Source organism: Falco naumanni, chromosome 5 (assembly GCF_017639655.2).
Source record: "Falco naumanni isolate bFalNau1 chromosome 5, bFalNau1.pat, whole genome shotgun sequence".
In the NCBI taxonomy this organism is placed as follows: domain Eukaryota; kingdom Metazoa; phylum Chordata; class Aves; order Falconiformes; family Falconidae; genus Falco; species Falco naumanni.
In genome coordinates, this window is record NC_054058.1 from 46,620,271 (window position 1) to 46,647,686 (window position 27,416).

A 27,416-nucleotide genomic window follows, 5' to 3' on the forward strand; every position below is an offset into this window, starting at 1 on the left:
TCCGCGCGGGGCTGGCCGGGGCCGACCTGCCGCCGGGGAGGCCGGCGGGGCGGGCCGAGGCCAGCGGGGCGGGGCGGGCCCGCTCCCACCCCCGGGCCCCGAGGCAGGAAGCGCTGGCAGCGCGCTGCCTCCTCCGTGCGGGGTGGCGACTCCTCCTCGGGGCCGGGCGAGAAGTTGTTGCCGGCGGCTCCCGACGGCCCCCGACGGCCCCGCGCTGCCCGCCGGGTGAGCAGCGAGAGGGAGGCGGGTGGGACGGACTGGGAAGGGCCCAGCCTGGGCGGTTTGGCCGCGGCTCCGGCGGTGGCGACCTGGCTCCCTGCCTCGGGGGGAACGGGCTGGGGCCGGGCCGCGCCCGGGGGTGGGGGTTGGTGGCGGGCGGCTCCTCTGAGCACTCCGGTTTCTGTTTCGTTCTCCCTGCGGCTGGTCGCGGCGGCTCCGGCGAGGCGCGCCCAGGGGTGAGGTAACCCTTTGTGCTGTGTGCTGGCGGGGCGGGGGCGCTTTCCTTTTGTATTTGCTTCGCGTGTGGATCGATTTATTTTTTTTTTTTAACCTGGACATTTTTTCGGCTGACGTCCCCTTTCCGAAGCGGTGCGGTGGAGTAAAAGGTAGGGTGGCAGACTTCCCTAACCGCCTGAGTGTCAGTGGAAATACGAAATTCGGTGAGTGCGGCGGAAGAGGCGCTCGGCGCGGCCCCCGGCCCCCGCCCCCGCCGTGTCCCGCGCGCACCCGGCCGCCGCGGGGGGAGGGGGGAGCGCTCCCGCGCGCCGCTGCGGAGCCGCTCCCGGAGGGGCGCGCGGTCCCCGTCGGAGCCTTCGGTCCTTGCGCAGGAGTGCGACCGGAGAGAGCGCTTTGATCGTTTGGGGCTGTCGGGGGCAGGTGGTGGGTATGGAAAACGTGTATGCAGCAGGCTGGAGTTTCCACCTTCTGCAGTTGGTTTAATGACCGAGGGAGAACGCGGGTTGGTGGTCGTGTGTCGGACACGAGGAGGCATAGCTCGGCTGTTGGCATTCCGGGGCGCTCCAGCTTCCCTCACGTGAGGAGATCCGAGCGTGCTTGTATGGAGTCCTGAACTTGGAGGCAACGTCGAGTTTATCTCGAGCTATTTGGTGCACGGGGGTTTTATTTTCTGTTGTATTTCTGCCCAGTACTGTCAGCCGTGAGACCGGTTCACGTTCTCATCCCAGTCCCAGTCGTGTGATCCAAGAACTTAAAAAATTTGAGTGATGTAGTTAGTGGGTGGGGTGAAGACCTTTTCATAGAGACGTTTACCAAGTTCCTAGTGCATGAGAAGCTTGCGCAGTGATTCTTTAGTTCTGCAAGTGTTCGTAAACATAAAATCATAGAAATGTGGAAAAGGACTACTTGGTTTTTTCTTTTCCAGAATTAGCAGTACATATCTGCTTTTTTAATGAAAACTTAATGTAGTGAGCACAAAAGTTTTAATATGAGTCTAATTAATTGTTAAAGATTGAAATTCTTTTTATACCTGCTTTATATGCCTCCAGGTGGAGCAATCCAAGAAATACTGTAGTCAGATTAATTATAATAATGCCTAGCTGGATGGTTTTATTAAATGTAATAGTATGTGGCATCTAAACAATATCTCAAGAATACTCTTCGTATTCACTTGTGGAATGCTTGTGGCCTGTTACAACTTTACTATCAATATGCTTTTTTTTTTACTCTGCTGAAAAGGCATATTAGATTTCCCTAGTGTTTTCTTGATGCTGCTGTACTGTCCAGCCAAGCTAGACTACTGAATCATAAATGGTATAACTAAATTAATTTAACAGTCTCTTTCTCAAGAGAGGAAGTGAAAAAACCTTACATTTTTTATCTTTCTACAGTTTATAGTGTGAGCTTGCCTGAAGAATCACTGTGTTTTCCATTAATTCACACTAATGCAGCTGCTCTGTTACTTTTTCTGACTAAAACTAGGATTCATAAGCTATTTTAAAACTTTTTTCCTTGTAAGTTATGTTCTGGTTCTGACTTTACTCCCCCCCCCCCCTTTTCTTTTCACACTGAAGAAATATGGATGCCAAGAGTAAAAAATATTTACTTATGAATCGCCAAGCATTGGAAAAAGACATCAAGACTTCTTATATTATGGATCATATGATTTCTGATGAAGTACTAACATTACAGGAGGAGGAGAGAGTGAAACAACAGGTAGAATTGTCTCTGTTATTTATCTTCCTAGTCTACTTGCATATTTTTTCATCGTTTTTAAAAGTAGTAATTTCTGTATATCTCATTCCTGGATTCAGCAAATTCTTAAGTGAATGATTAGCATGCAGTTTTTATTGCACTTCATAAGGTTGAGATAAGGGCTTGGTCAAGTTGAAGGCTGTTTCTGTAACTGTAAACAGTCTAATTGACAGAGTGATAATTAGATGCTTTCTAAAGGTCTCAGTTTTGTATAACATACCTTTTAATATTTTTTTCTAGAGTACACAGAAGGAGCGAGCAGCTATGCTAATAAACATTATTCTTACAAAAGATAATAATTCATATAGATCCTTTTATAATGCACTACTTCATGAAGGGTACAGAGATCTTGCTGCGCTTCTTCAGGATGGCATCCCTGCTGTCTCTTCTGGTAACAGGAAGACTTCAATGGATGGAATGACTTCACACGGTCAGTGTAAATACAGAAATCCCTGTGCCTGAAAGAAAAGACAAGTTGCCTTTTTTATTCCCAAGTGACTATCTGTAATACTTGTTCCAATGAAAAAGGAATACTGGTGTATTCACTTGTTTTGGTAGTGCAGTAGTCGGTATTCCTATATTTCATATATTTATTATGGCAGGAGAGTTACAACAGTTACAAGTTTTGTAGGTCATCTTTAAAAATGTTCATAAGTAATGTTTGTTTTAAAAGATGGGAAACCTGAAGCTCCCACAGTTTTCTCTAAATTGTAACATTTTTGTTGTACGTGAAAGACTTATTTGTATATATATATATATATATATATAATATAGTTGAATCTAACATAAAGAGTTGTAGCCTCCAAAATTCTGATGTTTATCTTGAAGAGTAATCTGTAATCTCTCAGACTACATTCCAATAGCTGATAAAATCAGGTTGCTTAATTCTCTTCACCAGAGCTTTCAGTTACGCTACATAAGATCCTTTTACCTACATTGTCATCAGTATCATCTTTGAGTGACATTAAATAAATGGGTGTTTTCTAATGGGTAGAACCTTCTAACTGCATATGACTGACTGTCATATTTACTGGCACTCTATGTTTTAAGAAGTGTCATAGGCATGTGGAATTTTCAAAATTTCAAAATTCAAATTTTCAAAGTTATCAATATAATACGGCTGCTTTGTGGCCAGCAGTGGACAGGTAAAGTGCACGTTTCCTTTCCTGCTATGTTTTACCTGCCCTATTGCAAGTCATGCCATCTTAGTTCAAATCAAAGGAAGTCTTGCTTAAACCACAATACTGTGCTGTAACTACAAAGTAAAAGCCTTACACAGCATGCTTTTTTTTTCTTTTTCTGCTGCATCCATGGGGTGATAACTTCTGGCTGAGAAAGTGACTTGATTGTTGCGTATAGTAATGTTGAGCTCCTGTGTTTGCCGTAGTTTCTACTCGAGCTGTTAATTATCTTCTCACTTTTAGGGACTGATGTAACTAGCTTGCCTCCTATGTGGTTCTTAATTGGAACAGTATTGTATGTGGGAGGCTAGTTACCTGTTAAGTAATTTATTTCTAAAAAGCAATATTTTTTCACTGTTTGGTGGTGTGAGTCTAGTACTTTTTAGAGCAGTTGTGCAGGACATGAGGTCGGGGGGAGCCCACTAGTTATTTGGCGTGGGGACTTGTTTGGTTTATTTTGATGAGGCATCACATTTAGAAATGACTACTTTTTTTGTGTGTTTCTTGGTTTTAACTTTAGTTAAGACAGTTCTCTGCGAAGGAGGTGTACCACAGAGACCAGTTGTGTTTGTCACTCGGCCAGAACTGGTAGATGCTATTAAACAGAAACTGTGCTGCTTGGGAAGTGATCCAGGATGGGTCACAGTTTATGGAATGGCAGGCTGTGGGAAGACAGTTCTAACAGCAGAAGCTTTAAGGGATCATCAACTCTTGGAAGGTACTTTTAGAAAAACATCTGTATTTTAATAAAAATTACTACAGGTATATGCATAATGGACATACATGGTAAAGTGTCTTATGTCATCTTGAAAGTAATTTGGGATTTAGGTTTATAAATTTCATAGTTGCCTCTGAAATACTTACTTGTGACTTACAGTTTATCATAACCATTGAATGCTCTAGGACCACTAAGTATTTTATTAATTTATGGAAAAAGATTGTGAATAGCTTTTCACCTTGGAATCTGCTTTGGTTTATGAGAGGAGGTGCATCCTTAATTAACTTGAAGTTATTTTGCACTAAGAGAAAAAAATCATATCTAGTTTATATTCCTTTTGGGCATTGCTTGTTAAGTCCTCAGACTCTTCTCCTTGCTATGCGAGTTTAAAAAATCTTGCTTTAACTTTTGCATGTATTTTAATGATGGCAGGCATTTGTGGAGTGATTACAGTAGTATCCACTAGCTTAAAGCAGGTCATGTGCTAGCGAGGTCCTTCAGTGTGCCATCTCACTGGAGGTAAGGAATGGAGATCTATGTGGCAGCAAAGACAGAAGGGCTATTGGTGTGTTAGAAACCATGGAAGCGCCTGAGAATGGTCACGTAGGATTTAGGGCTTCTCCTCGCAAAAGGTGGTGGGGTCGACAGCCCAAATGAAGCACACCTACAGCAATGCATGGAGCAGGGGCAATAAACAGGAGCAGCTGGAAGCCATTGCACAGCCCGCAACAATGACACAAGTGTGAAACATAGTTGCCATCATGGAAGCATGGTGGGATGACTTGCACAAGTAAGTGCTGCAATGGATGGCTCTAAACTCTTCAGAAGGGATAGGCAAGGAAGGAGAGGCGGTGGATTAGCCCTGTACGTTAGGGACTGTGCTATGATTGTCTAGAGCTTAATGAGGGTGATGATAGGGTTGAGTATTTATGGGTAAGAATCAGAGCGAAGGCCAACAAGGCTGATATCATGGTGGAAGTCTGTTACAGACCGCCCAACCAGGATGAAGAGGCAGATGAAATATTCTATAAGCAGCTGGGAGAGACCTTGTTCTCATGGGGGGGTGTCTTCAATTTAGCAGATGTCTCTGGAAATACAGTGCAGCAGAGAGGAAACAGACTATGAGGTTCCTGTAGTGTGTGGAAGGTAACTTCCTGGCACAGCTGGTGAGGGAGCCGGCGGGGGAAGGTGCCCCACTGGGCCTGTTTGTGAACAGAGAAGGACTTATGGGTGGTGTGATGGCTGGAGGCCATCTTGGGCATAGTGATCACAAAATGATAGAGGTTTTGATTCTCGGAGAAGTGAGGAGGGGGAGGCAGCAGAAATGTTGGGTTGGACTTTGGGAGGGCAGAGCCCGGCCTGTTCAGGAGACTGGTTGAGAGAGTCCCTTGGGAGGCAGTCCTGAAGCGCAAAGGAGCGCAGGAAGGCCAGGCAGTCTTTAAGAAGGAAATCTTACAGGGGTAGGAGCAGGCCATCCCCATGTGCCAAAAGACAAGCCAGCGGGGAAGAGGGTCGGCCTGGCTGAACGGAGAGCTTTGGCTGGAACTCCATAAAAACAGGAGAGTTTATGACCTTTGGAAGAAGGGGCAGGCAACTCTGGAGGACTATAAGGAAGTTGTGAGGTTATGCAGGGAGAAAATTCGAAGGGCCAAAGCCCAACTAGAACTTAACCTGGCTACTGCTGTAAAAGACAATTAAAAATGTTTGTATAAATACATTAGCAACAAAGAGGAGGAGGAGGAGGAAACGTACTGACACAGGATGAGGAAAAGGCTGAGGAACTTAATGCCACCTTTACCAGTAAGACCAGTTGTTCTCTGGTTACCCAGCCCCCTGCAGTGGAAGATGGGGGCAAGGAGCAGAATGAAGCCCCCATAATCCAATGGGAAATGGATTAGACACACCACTTAGACACACACACAAGTCTATGGGGCCAGGTGGGATCCACCCAAGGGTACCAAGGGAGCTGGCAGAAGTGCTCACTGAGCCACTTTCAACCATTTATCAGCAGTCTGGCTAATCTGGGAGGTCCCAGTTGACTGGAAGTTAGCAAATGTGATGCCCGTCTACCAGGAGGGCCTGAAGGAGGATCTGGGGAACTACAGGCCTATCAGTCTGACTTCAGTGCTGGGAGTTATGGAGCAGATGATCCTGAATACCATCACGTGGCACGTGCAGGACAATCAGGTGATCAGTCAGCATGGGTTTATGAAAGGCAGGTCCTGCTTGACTAACTGGATCTCCTTCTATGACAAGGTGACCTGCTTAGTGGATGAGGGAAAGGCTGTGGATGTTGTCTACCTAGAATTTAATAAAGCTTTTGACACCATTTCCCACAACATTCTCCCGGAGAAACTGGCTGCTCATGGCCTGGGCAAGCGTACTCTTTGCTGGGTCAAAAACTGGCTGGACAGCCGAGCCCAGAGAGTGGTGGTAAGTGGAGTTCCATCCAGCTGGTGGCCCATCACAGGTGGTGTTCCTCAGGGCTCTCATAAACATACTCTGTTTAGTGTCTTTATTAATGATCTGGATGAGGAGGTTGAGTGCACCCTCAGTAAGTTTGCAGACTACACCAAGTTGGAGGTGGGATGTTGATCTGCTTGAGGGTAGGAAGGCCCTGCAGAGGGATCTGGACTGGATCTGGGCCGAGGTCAGTTGTAAGAGGGTCAGCAAGAAGTGCCGTGTCCTGCACTTGGGTCACAACAAGCCCATGCCGTGATACAGTCTTGGGAAGAGTGGCTGGAAAGCTGCCTGGCAGAAAAGGACCTGGGTGTGCTGGTCGGCAGCTGGCTGAACGTGAGCCAGCAGTGTGCCCAGGTGGCCAAGAAGGCCAACAATATCTTGACTTGTATCAGATCAGAAGCAGTGTGGCCAGCAGGACAAGAGAAGGGATGGTCCCCCTGTACGTGGCTCTGGTGAGGCAGCGTCTCAAATCCAGTGTTCAGTTTTGGGCCCCTCACTGCAAGAAGGACACTGAGGTGCTGGAGCGTGTCCAGAGATGGGCAATGGAGCTGGGGAAGGGTCTAGAGAGCAAGGCCTTCAATGGGCAGCTGAGGGAAACAGGAGAAAAAGGGGCTGAGGGGAGACCTTAGAGCTCTCACCCACCTGAAAGGAGGTTATAGTGAGGTGGGTGTTAGTCTCATTTCCCAAGTAACAAGCAATAGGATAAGAGGAAATGGCCTCAGGTTGTACCGCAGGAGGTTTAGATTGAACACTGGGAAAAATTTCCTCACTGAAAGTGCTGTCAAGCATTGGAACAGGCTGCTCAGGGAAGTGGTTGAGTCATCATCCCTGGAAATACTTAAAAGATGTGTGGATGTGGCACTTAGGGACATGGTTTAGGAGTGGACTTGGCAGTGCCAGGTTAATGGTTGGACTCAATGATCTTAAACGTCTTTTCCAACCTAAACGATTCTAAGGTAAATGAAACCATTTAATGATTATTATTTTTTTCCTCCTGCATAGGACACTTGATGGAGAAAGCAGGACTTGGACATTAGAAAATGTGATCTAGAGATAGTGACTACAGCATCCTCTGCTACAGCTGACTTTTCTAGATGCCTTCTTGTTCACTGATTTGGGATAATTTTCACATCCTAAACTCTGAACTCTTACAGTAGTGCAAAGTTGAAAAAGTAAATGCTAAGTCAGACTAGCAAGAAGATGGATGCAGAAGGGGTTGGTGAGGGACAGGTAGGAAGGCATGTAGGGAGGCGGGACGACAGCGTCAGTGGCAGTGCGAATTCTTCATTGGAACTTGCCCTACAGAACCTGTTCCTTTAAAAATAAAAAAGTAGTGATCTTCTAGAACCATCCCTCGGTGTTAACGGTACAGTTGCAAGGCTGGCTTGCAACAGACTTTACAGTTTTATATTTTAATTGAAATTGAGTTATTGATTGCTGTCATAAAGTGCTAGTTGATTTCTGATTTTAAATGTATGGCATGATTAATATTGCTTTTTTTGTTAGATTACTTTCCAGGAGGAGTTCACTGGATCTCTGTTGGAAAACAGGACAAAGCAGGGCTCCTAATAAAACTTCAGAATCTCTGTAGTAGATTAGAGCATGACTCTACCCTCTCACAAAGGCCACCACTTAACATTGAGGAGGCTAAAGATCGTCTTCGTTTGCTGATGCTACGTAAATATTCCAGGTAATGTCAGTAAAATGGAACACTGTTTTTTTAACTGATGAAACTTTGCCAGCTAACTTCGGTCTAATCATTGTGGTGTCTGTGTTGTGGTTAAATGTGTCTGTGGCGTGTAGTTTGTGGTTTGTTGTTTGTGTTTTTTTTTTGTAAACCTGCTTCCTAACTCTTTCACTTCTTGCTTCTTCTTTTTTCTGTTTTACTGTAGATAATTAGGAAGTATTGTTCAAGGTGAAGCTAACAATACTTTTAGAATTTTCTAAATTTTCTAAATTTAGAATTTTCTAAATTACTGACTTGCTGATAAAAGTATAAGTAGGTCCAGATAAGCGTACAAAACCTGAAGGATAAATTGATGTTAGAGGCAGATGTGTAACCCATGTAGTGTTAAGTCTGTTCCTGTTTAGATGTATTTTTTTAATGGGGTTACTTAAGGGACACATTGTAGTCTTGTCCTGGATATGTATATATTTCGTAGGCTAATAAGGCTTCTGCTAGTGAAATATGTTAACCAGCTGTGCTGGAGTCACGTTTGCTTGAAAAAATATTAGTTGTTTAATAATGGAAGTTGGGAACAAACAGTTGGAAATAAGAATGCTCTAACTTTCAATGTTCTCTTCATGTACATAGAACGCTTCGCTGATGTGTAAGGATCATACAGCAGTAAAAGGGTGTGTATCACTGCAGAAAATTTTTTTCTTTCCGGAACAGGCGATATCATTTTAAAGGATTTGGTCTAGATTTATCAAAATGAAAGCATGTTTTCATGATATGATCAGTAATTGGTTGCCAAGAAACCAGTTGCTTTCAAACTTCAGGAGAAGTGACTTGATTTAATCAAGCAGTGTCTCAGTCACTGCACAACTTTTTTCATCTTTGAGCAATAGCTGTAGTTATTAGTTGAGGATTTCATTACTCTCTGGGAAGATCTGTACTAAACTAAACAAGCCTGCATGTGAGTGAAATGTATCAGGAATAATATTCCAACCTTGTTATCTTTATAGATGACATAGAGTAGAAGAATACTGGAATTTTTGTACAAGAAAAAAAATATTCTCAGGAGGAAAAGATTTGAAAAACGCTGCCAGGTCTTCCACAAGAAATTTTTTATTTTTTGTGGAAGTCTTATATGAAAAGTGCAAACAAGACACTTTAAACTGAAAGTACAGGTTTCCCTGAAGTATGTTAATTGGTTGTCTCCATTGATACAATTCTTGTTATTTTTTATTCATTAACAAACAAAACAAATCTCTTCAATACAGAAAAATTTGGATGTTCAATTTATGCAAAACATCACAGTTCCTTCTGAGTGGAGAACTGTGTTACTTTCTTTTAGGGTGTATGTGTCCCTATGGCAATGAGCTGTTGCAGAAGTTGGCAGCTACTCTACAGTCAAGTAACATGACAACCTAACATGGTTGATACACTATGCTGTGCTATATTGTTTGTACTGCACAAAGTGACTCATTTAAGAGGTACTTTCTGTGTTTTGTCAAAAGAGCATCTGTATTCTGTGGAAACTGAGGGGAAAAGAGAAAACTACAGCTTTGGAAACAGTTAGGCGCTTGGTTTTATTGGAGGGCATTTCAATGCAGCTGTGGTGCCAGCTATCTCATGTAGGATGCTATTCACCTGGGAATGTTCATTAATGTGTTTCAAGATAAAGTAACAGATGTTAGGAGTATTGCAGAGAATGATTGTACCTCAAGTGCAGGGATTGCAGGGACAAGAATTGATTATAAAACTTTTCTCACAGCGTTCATCTTAGTCCCATTTACTCTTTCCCTTCTCCTCTATCCTAAACCCTTTGAGTGTATTGCCAAAATTGCTGTAAAGGTAGGAACTGTAGGAATCATATCCTTGAAAATTGTGTAAGTTCATGAAAATTGTCAGTTGGATAAAGAAAAGAAATCCAAGTAGGTGCCTTCAGTGGTGAAAAGGGGTACACAGAATTAATTGAAGGGAGACATTTTGTTGTCTTGCTAACTGTGCAGCATGGACACGTGAGCTGGGAACATGCTACACAGCCTGTGCTGCATCCTGCCGTTAGGTATATGTGAGAATGTCATAAAAACAAACTGAAAGTCTTGATGATGATGGGTTATCTCAGAAATCATAGTGAGCATGGGAGGAGGTAAAGGGGAACGTACTAGGGAGTGAGGTGTGTAGGGTGCAAGTGTATTGAAAACAAAGCTTCACAAGATCTGCAGCTTGTGGGGGAGCTTGCTGTGCACTGAACTTCTCTTTGGTGACAGAAAGTCACTTCGTCTATTTCTGGATTCAAATAGTCAACTCACTATATCTCTTGGGAATAAAGTATTAGTCAAAGGATTCAAATTGTGAATTCAGTACGTTTCTTGTGATTAAAATATTAGTTGAATGGAAACTTTCTGAGCAAAATAGCATTATTTATTTTGTTGAAATTAAGAAATTGAAACTATGGTATTCTTTAAAGAAATATTTCAGAATTAAGTCTCCTGTAATTGTTTTTAGAGTGTTTTGGGTTTATTGTTTTTGTTTAATTTTTTAATAATTCTAATTAGAGCTTAAAATCTGTGTGTGTGGTTGAGGAAGAAAGTCACTGGCATCAAAAGATTAGGAGGACTTTGAAATTCTCAGATTAATTAGAAACATAAAATCAAGCTGTTATTCATGCTGCCCAGCATATTTTCAAGTGTGAAAGTACCATAAATTTAGTAATATATGGCTATGATAGTATTCTTGAAAACCCTCGCATTTATCAAAAGGGTGTTAATAGAGGAATTGTATAAAAATGAGATATGAGTATCTAAGACTTACATAAAACATTGAAAATGTGGTATGATGTGTATGCACATATTTATGAAGGACAAAATCCTTATTTATAGGCATTGATGGCATAAGCATCATTTAGCTGAAGAAAAACGGGGGACTCTTGTCATGCTTCAGTGTTAATTGGGCAATTTAACCAATGACTAGTGTAGCTGAAAATTCCATCCCTTTAAAAAAAAAAAAAAGTCAGCAAATGTAATCTGTTTGTAGGATTGCGTTTCAGGAACTTTGTTTCCTCCACAAAACACACAAATAACTGTTATTTCTTTTTATAAATCTGTTTGCCAGCCAGTCTTTTCGACTTCTCGCTCCCTTGGAACCAACCTTTTAAAAACAGTTTGCAGTAACTTCTTTGTCAGAAATAGGCAGGTGTGGGCAAGTCTACTATACGTTACTCTGGTGAGATTCCATGTAGTCACCTGCAAATGTGACTAGCCTTAAGTTTCAAATATGTAGGTACAAAAATGTTGTATATGTTAAAAGAGCCTCATCATCCAAGACAATTCCTTCACTAGAGGATTAGTCTCATAGAGCTTTCTGAAGATGAAAGAACAAACCTGAAAACTCTTGAATTGAAAGGAAACTGAAATGGTTTCTCCCACAAAGCTTATCACTGGCCTGTGTCAAGCAGAGTTATTATCTAGTCCTGGACAACTTTTTTCTTCATTTATGATATCTGATGACTTGGAAAACAGTAAATATTTCTATTTTTCTTGGCATCTACTAATGGAAATATTTCTCAAAACTATTGTTTTCATTTCAGTTATAGCTATAAAATAATAAATGGTAAAACCTTGATTTTTTTTGAGATACTTGCATTCAGCTTTCTTGCATAGTGTTTAATGCCATCTTAAAATATTTTGCATATTAATATAAAAAATTATGTAGTGATACATTGTATATTCTGAAACTGTTACTTCATTATTAAAATTAAATGCTGTATTTTAGCACTAATAGTTGATCTGAAATCTACAATATTTCTTTTTTGCGCTAGATCTCTTTTGATCCTGGATGACATTTGGGATTCCTGGGTATTAAAAGCATTTGATAATCAATGTCAGGTTCTTATCACCAGCAGGGACAGGAGCATAACAGATGCTGTGTCTGGTAAGGAACAGTTTCCTTTCCTGCACCACAGATTGTGTGTGCATATGTATGCATTTTGTTCCTGCGAACTTTCAAAAAGAATCTGATCGAATCTATGTCTATCAGCTTGTGCACAAATGGCAAAGTTTTAGAATTCTGCTCTGTAAGATGTTATATTCTTTGTGCAATAAATGTTACATGTTATCCTGAAAATTGTATGTCTACATTGAAGAGTGCAATGATCCTTAAAAGGATAAATTAATCTTTGTGACACTGCTGCTGTTAGACTGATTATCTCGACACTATTGAGCAGTCACTACTATGACATGCCCATAGTGCAGTTGTAATTATTAGGTCATAGTCTAATTTTTTTGTCTCTCTAATGCAAGCTTGATTCTGCTAAAGTAGAATTTATACTCTTCTCGGTACTAAGCATATAAAATACTACACACAAAAAACAATGAACCAGGTCCTTTGCTCAAAATTTTACTTGGAAAATACTCACAATTTCCGTAGGGTTTTTAATGTTCTTTTACATTTTTCCAATGTTTCTGTGTCTAGGCAATAAATATGAGGTTCATGTGGAAAGTGGACTAGCACATGAGAAAGGATTGGAGATTTTATCTTTATTTGTGAATATGAAAATATCAGAACTGCCAGAGCAAGCTAACTGCCTTGTAAGGGAATGCAAAGGTATGCTTGCCACTCTTTAACATACCGTTTACCACTGAATGGATTTTTTTTCTTCTAGGTTTTGACTTACAAATAGAGGAGGGAACATTCTTTAATACTGTACAGATTAAGTAAAACACAAGTGTTTGTTAAATGCTTTTTGTTTTTTTTAAACTAAATTGAAGTGTCTCATGTTGATTTTTGAGTAGTTTTCTTAATTGTATCTTTTGCCCACCCCCCTATTACACTTAAATTTGGTGAGTTTGCTGGTGTCTACATGGATGACATGTTCTGTTTGTTGGTTTGCTACACCTCAAAAATTTAATCAATGTATTGGGAAAATAACCTGATGTATTAAACCACTTGACTAAATTACTGGATTGTGTTCCTTGAAAACCTCTAAGATTAAATTAATCTTTTCCTTCAGGTTCTCCTCTTGTGATATCCTTAATAGGTGCATTATTACGAGACTTCCCTAATCGTTGGGAATACTATCTCAAACAGCTGCAGAATAAGCAGTTCAAAAGAATAAGAAAATCTTCTTCTTATGATTATGAAGCTCTTGATGAAGCAATGTCCATAAGTGTTGAGCAACTGAATGACAATTACAAAGACTACTATAAAGACCTCTCTATCCTCCCAAAAGATGTTAAAGTACCTACTAAGGTAATAAAAGCAATGCAGAAATCTCGTCATTTTTAGTGAGATACAAACAATAACTTTAAAGAATTCATAAAATTTATAATTTTTGCATATAACTTACGCTGTACTACCTTAATAGTAATTGCTAGATTGGGTCCATTATTGTATCATGACTTATCGTCAGTATTGAAAGTAAAAAATTGTAACTGAATAAATGTATTCATAATGTTTAATATGCATTCCATATTCAATTATTTAATTAGATTGTAATTAAGCTCTCTGAAGGCTTAAAAGCTGTTGTGTGAAATTTGTCTCCTTTAAGATAAAGGTATGATCAGCATAAATCAGCAAAAATAGACAAAAGATGAGATAATACAAGTTATCTGTCCTGTAGTTTGGTATGGAAGAATTTGTATTATTAATAAAATTAATTTATTACCATTTGTAATATTTTTAATATGACCATTTGTAATGTTTGTAATATGTCTATTTGTTAAAATGTGTGTTGTTGTCAGTTAATTGGTAGCCTTTTATGATGTTCATACAAGTCACGTTATCCTTTAGTTCTGATTCTTTTCTCTTTTAATGTGCTTTTTTAGGTTCTTTGTATTCTTTGGGATATGGAAACTGAAGAAGTTGAAGATATACTACAGGAATTTGTTAACAAATCGCTATTGTTTTGTGATCGTAATGGGAAATCATTCCATTATTATTTACATGATCTTCAACTTGACTTTCTCACAGAGAAGAATCGCAACCAGCTTCAGGTAGGATATTAACTAATCAACTTACTTCTAACTTCATTCTCTGAAGCTGGGCATTCTTCAGAAAATGTTCCTTTGTTAAACGTTGTCCACAGAACCTTCATAGAATAGGTTCATAATGTAGTTAAACTTAGTATTTTTCTTCTTACATTTATTTAATTTATTAAATTAATTATATATTTATATATATAACAATAAAAGTTAAAATTAAACCCGTTTATTTTCAACTTGAAACTATGGAGTGACTTCATGATGCTTCCACTTGGAGCTAAGAAGCTAACCTGAGAGAAGACTCTATATCTATTATTTCTTTGTCAAAGATGTTTCCAGCAGGAGACGGAATGTTCCATTGATGATTCCAAAGCCATCAAAATTCTACCAGAACAGGATGTGTTTTCTTTAATACAGAGGAGTGCTTTTTACTCCTTTTTTTTCAATTTAGGGCAATACTTGCAGGGAGAGGACCTGTAAGTTGGGCCAAATAAATTTATCAGTTCTGAAGGACAGGACAGAAAGCATAGATAAAAAGAAAAGGCAAGTTTTTAGACTTGCTTTAGATCTACATATGTAAGGGTCTTTTTTTGTTAGCTACACACATTTAATGTGGAGAGTGATCTGATAGCTGTTCTCAGTCTAAGAAGGAAGGTTAACAGCTTGCTTTTCTGTCTTTTAATATCCAGAAAATGTTTCTGGAGAAGTCTTAATCAATAAGTTAGGTTAAATGCACAATTTTGGAAGGTAAGCTTTCCTTATTTCATTTGTTGATGTATTATGATTGAGAAATAATAGTAATAGTATTCCTTAAGACTACATACAATATAATAATAATAATTCTAATTCCTTGATACTGAAACCAGCCCGTACCTTGGTACAGCGTTAACTGAAAGTGTGTTTTGATTCACATTGCAGGAGCTACATAAAAACATAGTAAATCAGTACAAGAAACATTACAAACTTAACATGCCTGTTTCATCTCAAGAGGATTGCATGTACTGGTATAACTTTCTAGCGTATCACATGGCTGGTGCCAACATGCAGAAGGTGAGTTCTGACTTGTGTCACCTGTTTCCCTCCTTGCCCACCATTACCACTGCCTTTCCCCTCAGGCTTTTTCCCCACCTGAACCTCTCTTCGCTCAGGCTTTTGTCCAGACAGGTGAACATTCAATACAGAGTCCTTTAGAGGCTCCACTGATAATCACTGTCTGTTAAGAAAAAGACTTTATTTCTACCCTGTGTTTCATGTTTCCAGCCAATTCTTGAGATTTCTTATTTTGTATCATAATAGCTTGTGTTTTTCTTCTCCTTTTTAAGAAGCTTTGATAAGAAATATTCTCTAAAGCTTTTTGAAAACCCAGGCTTGCTTTATGGTATGATAGTAGAAGTAAATTGATTTCTTCAGAGAATGTGATTAATTAGATACTTTTTTCAAAGAAGTTGTGAGGTTTTTCCTCTTATGTCATACTGATTTGTGTGTAAAGGTTCATTCTTTGTATTACCAGATTTCAACAGCCACAAAATATCCAGAAAGAGTTAGATGGGCAGATCTCTTGTTTCCAAGATTGCCTTGGTGCCTTTAAAAAATTGCTGTTCTTTAGATACTGAGCTAGTATAAGATGCAGATCATGCAGGAAGACTAATACTTTAGTAGTTTCACTTGAACATCTATAGAGTTCTTGCCCTGAATAGCATTTGGTCCTGGTTGCTGATTGCTTTATTTCATGTGCACTCAAACTTTTTCAGTTGAACTTCTTTTGAGATGATTCATCTGACTAGTCATATAAAATACACTTTGTATATTCACAATTTGTAGTCCGCATTAATTATGAAGGTTCCTATAAATCTAGGGTTTTTTGGATCATGTTTACTTTATTATCTCAGTCTCTTTAATTTCAACCTATTGGAAAAATGAAACATATCTTCTCTACATTTTGTAGAATAAGCTTCTTAGAGTTTCTTTAGCCTGTCTCATTATGACTCTGTGCTTCTTAGAGTTTATGCTCTTTGTATTGCTTATTTCTCATTACTTAGGCATGATTTCTATTTATTGGAAAGCTAACAAATATGTGAGGTATTCTTTTTCTTTGTTTAACCATGATAATCTTTTAATCCTTGCGGTATTTACTGATTTTAAATTGGAATATACTTTGAGCCTGTGAAGTGTTGTCTCTAAGTGGTTTTTCTGATCCCAGCCAGTACTTTTTTTAACAAGAACGGCTTTTTTAAAATATGTTAATAGCAAGAGTTGGTCTAAAGAAAAAATTGGACTAATACTTGAAAATGGTCATCTGACTAATAGGGATGAAGAAAAAATGCTTTTTTTGCCTCAGTCTTTAATAATACTGACAGACTTTGGACTACCCGGCCCCCTGAGTTGAAGGACCACAAGCGTGGTAGCAGTGACTTTCCATTTGCGGATAGTAAAATTCTAAGGAACCAGCAGTATCAGCTGAACGTTCACAAGTCCATAGGGCCTGATGGGATTCATCCCAGAGTACTAGGGAACTAGCGGATGTTATGGTGGGACCTCTCTCGATCAGCTACTAAAGGTCTTGCGAGTCTGGGGAGTTCCCTGCTGACTGGAAGCTAGCCAGGATTATTCCAGTCCACAAAGGGCCTGAGGAAGACCCAGGGAACTACAGATCTGTTAGTCTAACCTCAGTTCCTGAAAAAATTACAGAGAAGATTATACTGCATACTATTGAAAAGAGTTTAAAGAATAATGCAGTCATCGGGCACAGTCAGCGTGCATTCACAAAGGGAAAGTCCTGTGTAACTACTTAGCTATCCTCCTATGATAAGGTCACCTGTCTAGTGGATGAAGGGAAGGCGGTTGGATGTATTTTTTCTGGATTTTAATACTGTCCCTCACAGCGTCCTTCTGGACCAGTTGTCCATCTGCAAGATGAGCAGGCACATGGTGTTCAGGGTGAAGAACTGGGTAAACAGCAGGGCTTAGAGGATTGTTGTGAATGGGACTACATCTGGCTGGTGACTGGTCACCAGCAGTGTTCCTCAGGGTTCAATTCTGGGGCCAGTCCTTTTCAACATATTTATCAGTGATCTAGATGCAGGAGTTGAACGCACCATTGACAAGGTTGCTGATGATACCAAACTGGGAGGTGCTTTTGAACCTCTTAAGGGGCAAGAGGCCTTGCAGAAGGATCTAGATAGATTGGAGAGCATTGGAGAGTGATTAATGGGATGAAACTTAGCACGTCCAAATGCCAGATTTTGCACCTGGGATGGAGTAATGCCAGGCACAAGTATAAATTGTGAGAGGAGTGGCTGGAGAGCAGCCCTGCCGAAAGGGCTCATTTAGGGGTGCTGGCCAACAGCAGGCTCAATGTGGGTCAGCAGTGTGCCCTGGCAGCCTGGAGGGCAAATGGCATCCTGGGGTGCATCAACCACAGCATAACCAGCCAGTCACAAGAGGTGATTATCCTGCTATATTGAGTGTTGGTGCAGCCTCACCTCAAGGACTATGTGCAGCTCTGGGCCCCACAATTTAAGAAGGATGTTAAGGTACCTTGACTGTGTCCAGAGGAGGGCAACAAAGCTGGTGGAAAGGCTGGAAGGAATGTTCTGTGAGGAGCAGTAAGGACTTTGTATTTGGTTAGTTCAGAGAAAAGGAGGCTGAGGGGCAACCGACCTCATTGCCCCCTACAGCTTCCTGAGAAGGGAAGTGGAGAGGGAGGTGCTGATCTCTTCTCCCTGGCATCCAGTGATAGGATATGTGGGAATGGAGCAAAGCTGTGTCAAGGGAGGTTTAGACTGGACATGAGGAAGTGTTTCTTTACCGAGAGGGTTGTCAAGCACTGGAACAGTTTGGTGGTTGATCCCCAAGCCTGTCAGTGTTCAAGAGGCATTTCAACAATGCCCTTAACATGCTTTAGCTTTTGGTCAGACTAGAATAGGTCAGGCAGTTTGGCTAGATGGTAATTGTAAGTCCCTTCCAACAGAAATATTCTATTCTAATAATTCTGTTTGCAGTTTCTGATTGCCTTTTAAGTAGCCTTCTCATTTTAATTACATGTAACTATAACAGATTTTTTGCTTTCATTCAAATTCAGCAACTGTTAGGAAGAACAGCAGATCGCTATTAGCAGAATGATCTTTGCTAGACTGGACCAGAAGAAGCTTTTTCAGAGTTGTATCTTAAACCAGATCTTGTGTGCTACAGAAGTCAAGGTTTGGTTTGTATTCCTATCCCTTCTCCGACTAGCTGTATCAAAGAGTGGTCTTTTGCATTAAAATAGCAAGCTTGGCCTTCTATATCCAGAATTTTCATACCTCATTGAGTAAGATGCAGCAAACAGGAAATTGCCTAAGTTTTTATCTACAGACAATTGCACTGAAGCGTATTAAATACCTAATATATTTCCTGTGCTTTTCTTTTTCCCCTTAAGTAGATTCTGTTGTGAAACTTACACTCTGAACTTATATTTTTATTTCTTGTAGGAACTTCGTGATCTTATGTTTTCTTTAGATTGGATTAAAGCTAAAACAGAATTGGTAGGACCTGCTCATCTGATTCATGAATATGTAGAGTATAGTTCAGTCCTGGATCAAAAGGTATGATGCTAAAAGGTAAATGATCGGTCTATTCCAAACATATTTTTCTGTTTTGTAATTGCATTTTGTTGGATGTGTGTATATATGGGAGATAAATAGAAAGCTTAAAAACCTGAAACTTAAACCCAGTACTAAGTTAAACTTTAACCTGGAGAAGGAAAAAATGAAGAAAACTTAGTTTTCAGTTTTAGTTGTAACTTCAGTATGTGCCAAAGTAATCGACTGTAGAACTCAGTAACTGAGGTGAGCAACAATACCTAATGGTGGGTACGTATAGTACTCTGCTTTTCAGGAGGTATGGAATTTTGTTGGTGGCTTGGAATAGTCTTTCTGATATTGCACATTGACTGCTTATTGAATAAATCACTGTTGCCATTATCTTTTATTTGAAAAATAAGGATAATATGCTTTCTTGAATAGGATAATGAAATATTTCAGTCTATCATGCATACTTGCTAATAGAACTAAAAAAAAAATAGAACTAAGTGCTTTTGTAAGAATATTAGCTGTATAGAAAATCAAAAAAGCAAAGGGCACTTAGGAAATAAATCCACTTTCTATGTTATGAAATACTGTCCGCTTTGTACACAGGATAGCACAATACGTGAGAACTTCCAGGAATTTCTGTCTTTAAATGGGCACCTTCTTGGACGACAGCCATTTCCTGACATTATACAGCTGGGTCTTTGCCAACCAGAGACATCAGAGGTGTATCAACAAGCCAAGCTACATGCTCAAAGAGAAACACGAACATTTTATTTGGAATGGACGTAAGTAGCTGCAGTTCATCTACTGATATGCTGATCTCTTGATCCAAGAAAATTATTTAATGTACAACTAAATACAATATATGGCTAATATAAAGACCTTTAAGAACTGCTGTGTTTTTTCTGGGGAAAGAAGGTGAGATAATTTTCAAGAACTTGTGGGAGGAGGGGAACTCTGGATATGTAAGGCCACAAATTAGTAATAATTCCATGGAAATAAATAGAGCAGTAGATTTACTTCTGTACTCAATGGTTTTTCCTTTGAAATAACTGTACAAAGATGAATTTAAGATACTTTGAACCTTCTCTAAATATTTATTTTTTTAAAAAGGTAGTGCAGGTATTGGGTATGTAACAGTATGTTTTTAGGTTTTCTAGTAAAATGTACACTGTAAAAAGGAGAGCATTTGTGCTAACTTGCAAGGTTTTTGAAATTAGAGAGATGGACAATAGTGAAATGCTTTGTAATCTCTACCCAGTCTTCACATTTCTTCTATTTAAATATTTTTTTTTGTTTTCATATTTTGGAAGTTGTTTAAGGAAAAAGTATACATATCTAAACATTTTTCCAGCATAGTCCAGTAGTTATCTGACCATGTGACTGGCTCTGTTAGATTCTTCTGTTTGATGTTGCTCTTCTGGTGTCTGCAGTCCTTGGTGGTTACAAAACAGAATGACCCTGTGTCAAGTAATTATGGAATAACCAGGCAGGTTAATCCAGGCATACTTTAATTTAGGTCTTCTCTTTCAATATTTGGTTGTTTCATTTTGCATAGCTGACAGATTCTAACAAAAACTCTTGGAAGCTGGCATAATTCAGAAGAGTCTGTTTCCAGGTAGTTCAGGGCTTTCACTTTGGATGTGGGATACTTAGGCTGAAGAACATGACTGAAATCAGCAGAGCTAGAGACAGATGTCTCCCATCCTAGGGTAAGGTTCTAAAAGTGGGTTTTAGGATGTGTAGGTGAATACACTGCTCTTTTGACCAGCAATTTTACCTTTATTAAAATAAGCAAAAGAAAAAAATGTTGGCTTAGATGAGTCAGTATTTTGCAGTGAAAAATTGCTTTCATTCTACAGTGCAGCTACTTTGTTTTGAGATGTTTTACCCGTTATTTGAATGCTGAGCCTGAAGGTTGAAAACAGTTAATGATAAAAACTTGAAGTACATTGATTCGTTTGACTTTAGAAAAAAATTAATCTTGTAACAATCTGTTCAACACCAGAAATATCTTATTACAGTGACAGCTTTCTGTATTATGATTAGGCTAAACAGGATGATTATGGTTGCTACCAATTCTAATTTTTTGTTAAAGTGAGTCAGGAGTCATATAAGGTGTGTTAGATTCTGTACTTAATCTCTGATTGAAATGCAGTGATAGTCATAGATTTTATTCAAATATATAGTGATAAGAATTGAGTTTTTGCTGTGAAAATTGAATAAATTTACTAAAAATTTACAGATGTTTTAGAATAAGCTAGAAAAGGATCCTGCAGGAGAACGAGAACATTAGGGAAGACATTTGTATTTGTAAAAAAGCAGATCATGAAATGTCATTAGGGAGACTGTGTCTTGCTGTGCAACAGCTTTGCCTATAAAGTAGCATGTTAGTTTCTCATGCACATGCTATGTTTCTTGATCTCTAAGCTGTTATTATTAGAGGGCAATAAAAAGTCTTGAGTGGGTGTTGGAATTCATGTTTCCCTTACTACTTCAGCATGAAGAGCGAGAGGTAAGGTATAGTGGGTTGGTTGGATGGTTTGTTATAAAGCTTGCTCTTCAAGATGTGTGAAAAAGTGTTATCTTTTTATAGAGGATTTTGAATAGTAAAAAGGCACTAGGAAATCCTGCTCCTCTAAAATCAGCTGTCTTACCCTGTAGAAATAAAAAATCCTTGAAAAACCTTTACCGCCTGGTTGTTCGTCCACATAGAGATGCGGTTTACCATGCCTGCTTTTCTAAGGATAAACAAAGAATAGCATCATGTGGAGCTGATAAAACACTTCAGGTAAGATACCTATGCATGAGTGAAAACAGATGCTGTTTACCATTTTGATAACATTTGTTAACAGTCTTGTTGCCTTTTTTTCTTTTTTTTTTTTTTTTTTTTTGTTCCCTGTTATGTGGAGATATTAGGGATCTAAAACATACATCCTTTTCAATAATTTGTCTCCAGTATTATTACATAAACATCAAATTGCATGTTTAGAGTAGTAAGCATCACCTTCTAGTTCGAAAGCTGAACTGTGTGGTTTCAGGGCTTCTATCCTTACTGCTGTAATACATGAATGTGAGATGCCTTTTAATGATACAGAAAAGTTTGCAGCCTAAGTAATGTACCCCGGCACATTTAATATTTGCTTGCAAAAATGTTATTTCTATTCACTGTGGACCTACAGAATGAGAAACGGTAAGACGTTTTAGTATTTCTATGGGATGATAATGGACATTATTCTACTTTGGTGTTTATTTAGTAAATTGTCTTATGCAATAGTAATAAATCTGGGGAGAAAAATGAACCCCTGAAGCTGAAGACAGTGTTGGATTGGAAATGGGCCTGAAGTGGATTAGGTGAGACAGAGAGGGAAGTGACTAATATAAATTTGCCAGCAGTCTGCCTGGAGGGGAGCCAGCCAGCTCTCAAGAAAACTAGCAATCAGCCAGCCAGTAACCTGCTAAAGTATCCATATTCCAGACAGCCAAAGGTAAGGGAAAAGAACAACTTTTCTGCAAGCCTTTGGTGTTGTTTTGGATGCTTGATAAGTTGAGTACTAAAGTAATAACATTAGTGGTGCTTAGTTGCTGTTCATTTGGCTACTTAATGTGTTGTTACTGTGGTTTTATTTATTTATTTTGTTTGCTGGCTTCTATAATATTATGATCATGACATCAACTATAGGAGGTGGCTGGTGGATGTACTCATTTTATGCTGTGCTGACGTTACTGTGCTGGGCTTCTGTACTTAATGGCTTCATTATTGAGAATGCAGATTGCTGATTTTTCTCTTCATTTCCACCCAAAAAATTAAAATCTCTGGATTGCAATTGCATTTCAACTGAACTTTTGTTGAAAAAGTAATAGGAAAATTAACAATAATTCCTTTTTCATTGTTTAATTTTATTCATGTTTTTTTCTAATAGTGGCCTAAGCTTTTCAGTTTCAAGGCTGCTTCTAATCTTTCTGTAAAATAAAAAATAATAATTGCTAGATTAAGAACAGATATTCTATAGAATTTACTGTAAATGTAGATTTCCTGTTGCTTCGGTATTTGTGTTCTATTTTTGAGCAAATACCAACCATTTAATTGTCATCAAACAGAAATACCAATGAAAAAGTAAAGGAAAAAGTGGGGAAGTCCTATTGCTGCTGTAAAAAATGCCTTGTGATTTGTGTTAATCAGGTCTCCCCTTATATTCTTAATTATTATTTTTTTTTTCTTTTCCTCCTACCACCATTACAGTTAAACCCCAGCATTTTGGGAAATTGATAAATATGACACTTTTTCCCAACTGTCCTTTTGTTGCCTATGACTAGCTCAGGACTGAGACTTGTGTTATCCTGTATGATTTTTCACTACTTCCTCTTTACTTTTTGTTCCTCAAATCATCAGTTGCTGCTGAAATTCTTACTTTCCACAGAAAGATATAATGTATATGTTTTATTTATTTATTTATATATATATGTAAATAAAATGAAAAAAAAAAAGCCAAACCTAGAATTTGTTGTTGTAAGAATAGTTTTTTTTAACGGATACAGTGTTTTGTAGTTACTGTTAAAAAAAATACTGGGAAAGGACATGGATTTAGGCTTAAAGAGTAATGGTGGAAAAAATAATTGAGACACATGTTGCAAACAAATCTTTTTTAAAGCCAGTTTTCACTGTTTCTCTCCCTAACAATTTCTGCTATCCTTACAAATTTGGAGCTCCAATTGAATATTTTTATAATTATTATTTCAATTTACCTGAAATTATAAATGCTTTCAAAAATAAACCCGATTTCATGAAAAGGTTATATAGAGAGCTGTTCGAGAGGAAAAAACCCCATATTTGTGATTTAAAATTATATGCAAGTTACAAGATTTTATGATTTCTTGTTTTAGGTGTTTAAAGTGGAAAGTGGCGAGAGACTTCTGGAGATCAGTGCCCACGATGATGAAATACTTTGTTGCGCTTTCTCTGCAGATGGTGAATTTGTAGCAACTTGTTCAGCTGATAAAAAAGTGAAGGTAAGGAAATGGAAAGTAGACAATTTTTTTTCAAATTTATGATTCTAATTTCAGTTTCAACCAACTCAGGCAGAGCAGATTGTTAAGACTAAATTTTCTTGAACTGTTGTAAATCTTGTGTGGATAATTCACTACTTAACAAACAGAAGAGCCCCACTTGTTATATAACGTAAAAGATGCTTAATGTTAACATCATGCTTACAGAATTACCACTTATTTTACTTGTAATGTGAGATGATTCTTTTTAAGTAGAATGTAATGTGTGAGTCCAGTCTTCTCCATAATACACCTCTCCATGAGTGTATCCGTAATTCTTTTTTTCATGTTATTTTTCTGTTACATGTGACTGACTTGGAATTTTAATTCCTCAGTATTGTAGCAAAACCTTGGTGAAATTCCAGTATTTATCAGATCCTAATCTGAATCATAGAGGTGTTATTAAGAGTGTTTTAGGACTTTATCTGTATTTCAGCATAGTTTACAGATTTTTTTTTTTAAATGAATTGCTTTAAATATATTTAAAAGTTTTCATCCTTCAATTCTCTCTAGATCTGGAACTCAAGAACAGGCCAGTGTAGGCGTGTATACGAAGAACACTCAGAGCAGGTCAACTGCTGCCAGTTCAATAACAGAAGTGGTCAGTATCTTTTAGCTACCTGCTCAAACGACAGTTTCATCAAAGTAAGTGGAAAAGGTTGAGATTATTCTCATGCTGCTTGTCATAACAGAATAATTGTTGATGTATAAATGTATTTAAACAGCACAAATTACAGGGTTTTTATTGGGCCTGGTATAAGAGAGACGGCAACAAATTAAGAGTACCAACTACATTTCTGTAATCAGATTTCATCAAGGCAGTACATGAGTGTTTATGCTCAGCAAAGGAGAATGGGCAAGTCTTCTATTGGTAGGGCATGAAAATGAGGGCTTTGGCAAGACTTTCAGAGGTTGGGAGGGGAACAGCATAAGAAAAATTAAGGCAGAAATTTAGGATTGAAAACGTTAATAATGTAAAAAACTGGATGCTGAAAGATTGGGGGGAAAAAGGGTAGCATTAGGGAAGTGTAGCAGATGCATTTTTTGATTAAATTGTTCAGGCATAGTAAAGAAACGAAGGTGGAAGCCAACATAGGAACAGTAATCAAAGCAAGAGGTTTGTCAGGTTAACCAGCTGGCACTGTTCAGACTGGGCGGCGGTATGTATACACAGAAAGAGCAGAAACTGGGCAACTGAAGTCTGCATCTTGAGGGAGGGGGGAAACCAGGTCAAGTAAGACCTAGACTGTGGCAAATAAGAGTGCAATTGCACAGTGCAGCTAGGTAAATCATATAGTTAAGTGGCACTGAAGATGCCCTGGCTGTATGTTCTTGTTTTTGTTGTAGTGTATGTGCTGATCTTATTCTGCAGTGGTATCATTCAAGGAGTCAACTGCAAAAATTTCTGTTTGGTGGGATTGGTTTTCTGCTTGTTCAGTTCCCTGTAGTGACTCAGTTGCCCAGTTCTAGTGCAAGAGAACTGTTGGGAGTAGACAGCAAGGAGTGAAATTGTTAGTGGGAGGGACAACTATCAATTCCAGCTGTAGCTAGTACGATGTGAGGTGTTTTAATTGCAACATGAAGTCTCATTGGAAGAGTTCTTGCAAGAGCTTCAGTTTGTGTAAATTGAAGGTAAAATACAGATACAACCTGATGTCAAGGTGGAAAGAAAAGGTTTTTGTGCTGACCTCCTGGATGTCTCGGGAGATGTATTTGCTGTCTGAAACTGACACCTTGGAACAGGTAGATTTAGAAGGGACTTGTTTAAAATACCCACATTTACAGTAAAAGAAGTGATCAAGACCTAAGACAGTTGAACACTTTCATGAGTAATGAATAACAGAGCTGAAGTATGCACAGTAATCAAAAGGGCTTGATTTTTTTTTTTTTCTCCCTGAGGACACTGTCCAAGTGACTGTTCTTGTTTTGAGTTCTCACTTGAACAGTCAAATAGATGGTGGGGTTTTTTTTGGTTTTTGGTTTGTTTTTTTTTTTTTTTAATATATATATGTAGGAGAAAGGGAAGAAATTGGGAAACAGAGAAAGGAAGTGTGGGCTGTAGGCCTGGAAAACTGTGTGTGATGAGGGGGGTGGGGAGGGGGAGCCCTAAACAAAAAAACATATGGAATGTTCTTTTAACTTTGTTAGTATGGATGTGGCAAGGATGATGTTTAGGCTGTCCAAGGTTAACCTGAGATTTTGTTTTTGTTATTATGTGCAAGCTACATAATTCTGAACTTCAGAGTTGGAAGGGAAAAAAGCAAGAGGAAGTTTCTTCCTCAGTCTGAGGAAACAGTAACTTTCAGTAACCAAGGGCCTTGTCTGCACTGTACAGAAAGTTTAAGTAGTTTTGTGTAATTCTGATGTTAATAGTTTTCATGCACATTGGCAGATGGAGGTAAATTGTGGTGTAGCTTGGGGCATAGCATCAAGTCCCTGAGCATGTGGGTAAAACTAAGAAAAAGAAATTTGAGATTGTGGTTGCCAGTGCATGATTTTGAAAGATCATGAACAATCTGTCTTAGAATAGTTCATTAATATGATGGTACTTACATATTTATTTCTCATGCAGCTTTGGGATTTGAACAAAGAGTATTGTAGAAATACGATGATAGGTCATGAAAATTCCGTCAGTCACTGTAGATTTTCACCAAAGGATGAATATGTTGCTAGCTGCTCAACAGATGGAACAGTAAAGGTACACAGTGTGTTTTTAAATCAACTGTTTGTTTTGATGATGATAATGATTTTTTTTTTTAAAGTAAAATTTAAAATATGTATAAGAAGACTTTGTGTCTGCATGATCAACTTTAATGGATTAAGTCCTGAAGCAGTTGATTATTGGTCCAGTTTTTAATGCAAGGTTTTGAAATGGCTTGTCTAGTACCAGGAAAAAAAAAAACAACCTTGGATGCCTGTAGTTGCAAATTAATTCTAGCTAGCCTCATTTTGAGTCCTTTTCACCATCTTTTTTTTTTTTCCTCCCACTAATGTTAAAAAAACCTGAGGAGAGGTGGTGAAACTTGTTTAAGAAAAGAGTAGTAAGTTTTTAGGTTAATTAAAAGTTCTGTCATCTCTGAAAATGAATCATCACTAGACATAAAAATTAAAAGCGGTTTCTATGTGCTGTTTTTCCTGTATGCACTAGAAGAGAATTGAGAGGTTTATGTTTTCCTCAGAATGCATTATTCTTACTGCCTTTGATTGCAATAGAACTATGCAAGTTCAGAAGGAAAACTGGTGGAGGGAATAGAGATATTCCATAGATTTTTGACAGGTCCCTCAGTGAATTAAGGTGCAAAGCAGATGTATACCAGATTTCTCATGGTGAGTGTACTTTTAATAAAGTTGAAGAGCAGATATTATTTTTGATTTTATACTTCTGTTAAATAGAAGTTAAGACAGCAATGATATGAGGGAAAAACCCAGGGAAAGGGTTCTGCTATAGCGTAATCTTTTATTTTTGTTGGGGTTTGTTTTTTTTAGTTTGGGTGGCTGGTGTTTTTTTTTTTTTTTTTTCTTTTTGTCTAAGCCATCCAGGCTTGTGAATATTCTGATGCTATTTCTTGAGCAGGGAAA

The 27,416-nt window shown here is 38.7% G+C and overlaps 1 protein-coding gene across 11 annotated transcripts in view; it reads left to right on the forward strand.

The window, feature by feature from the left end:
• The first annotated feature begins 78 nt into the window (after window positions 1-78).
• APAF1 (apoptotic peptidase activating factor 1) overlaps window positions 79-27,416 on the forward strand; it is a 41,270-nt gene continuing 13,932 nt past the window's right edge. For 3 of the 11 annotated variants that reach the window (XR_005827880.1, XR_005827881.1, XM_040594057.1), the window contains exons 1-16: window positions 80-225; window positions 2,031-2,172; window positions 2,452-2,641; window positions 3,913-4,110; window positions 8,080-8,263; window positions 12,063-12,175; window positions 12,716-12,847; window positions 13,254-13,492; window positions 14,068-14,235; window positions 15,142-15,273; window positions 18,693-18,806; window positions 19,398-19,576; window positions 21,456-21,582; window positions 23,676-23,801; window positions 24,351-24,482; window positions 26,410-26,535. Coding sequence is in view for 8 of the 11 variants with exons in the window: in XM_040594057.1 (XP_040449991.1) it covers window positions 2,035-2,172; window positions 2,452-2,641; window positions 3,913-4,110; window positions 8,080-8,263; window positions 12,063-12,175; window positions 12,716-12,847; window positions 13,254-13,492; window positions 14,068-14,235; window positions 15,142-15,273; window positions 18,693-18,806; window positions 19,398-19,576; window positions 21,456-21,582; window positions 23,676-23,801; window positions 24,351-24,482; window positions 26,410-26,535 (2,298 nt within the window). In the remaining 3 variants the exon portion in view is untranslated. Of the gene's footprint in view, window positions 226-365; window positions 461-586; window positions 606-2,030; window positions 2,173-2,451; window positions 2,642-3,912; window positions 4,111-8,079; window positions 8,264-8,887; window positions 8,929-12,062; window positions 12,176-12,715; window positions 12,848-13,253; window positions 13,493-14,067; window positions 14,236-15,141; window positions 15,274-18,692; window positions 18,822-19,397; window positions 19,577-20,409; window positions 20,473-21,455; window positions 21,583-23,675; window positions 23,802-24,350; window positions 24,483-26,409; window positions 26,536-27,416 lie in introns of those variants that run through there. The other 8 variants (XM_040594051.1, XM_040594054.1, XR_005827882.1 and 5 more) reach the window with 7 other exon arrangements.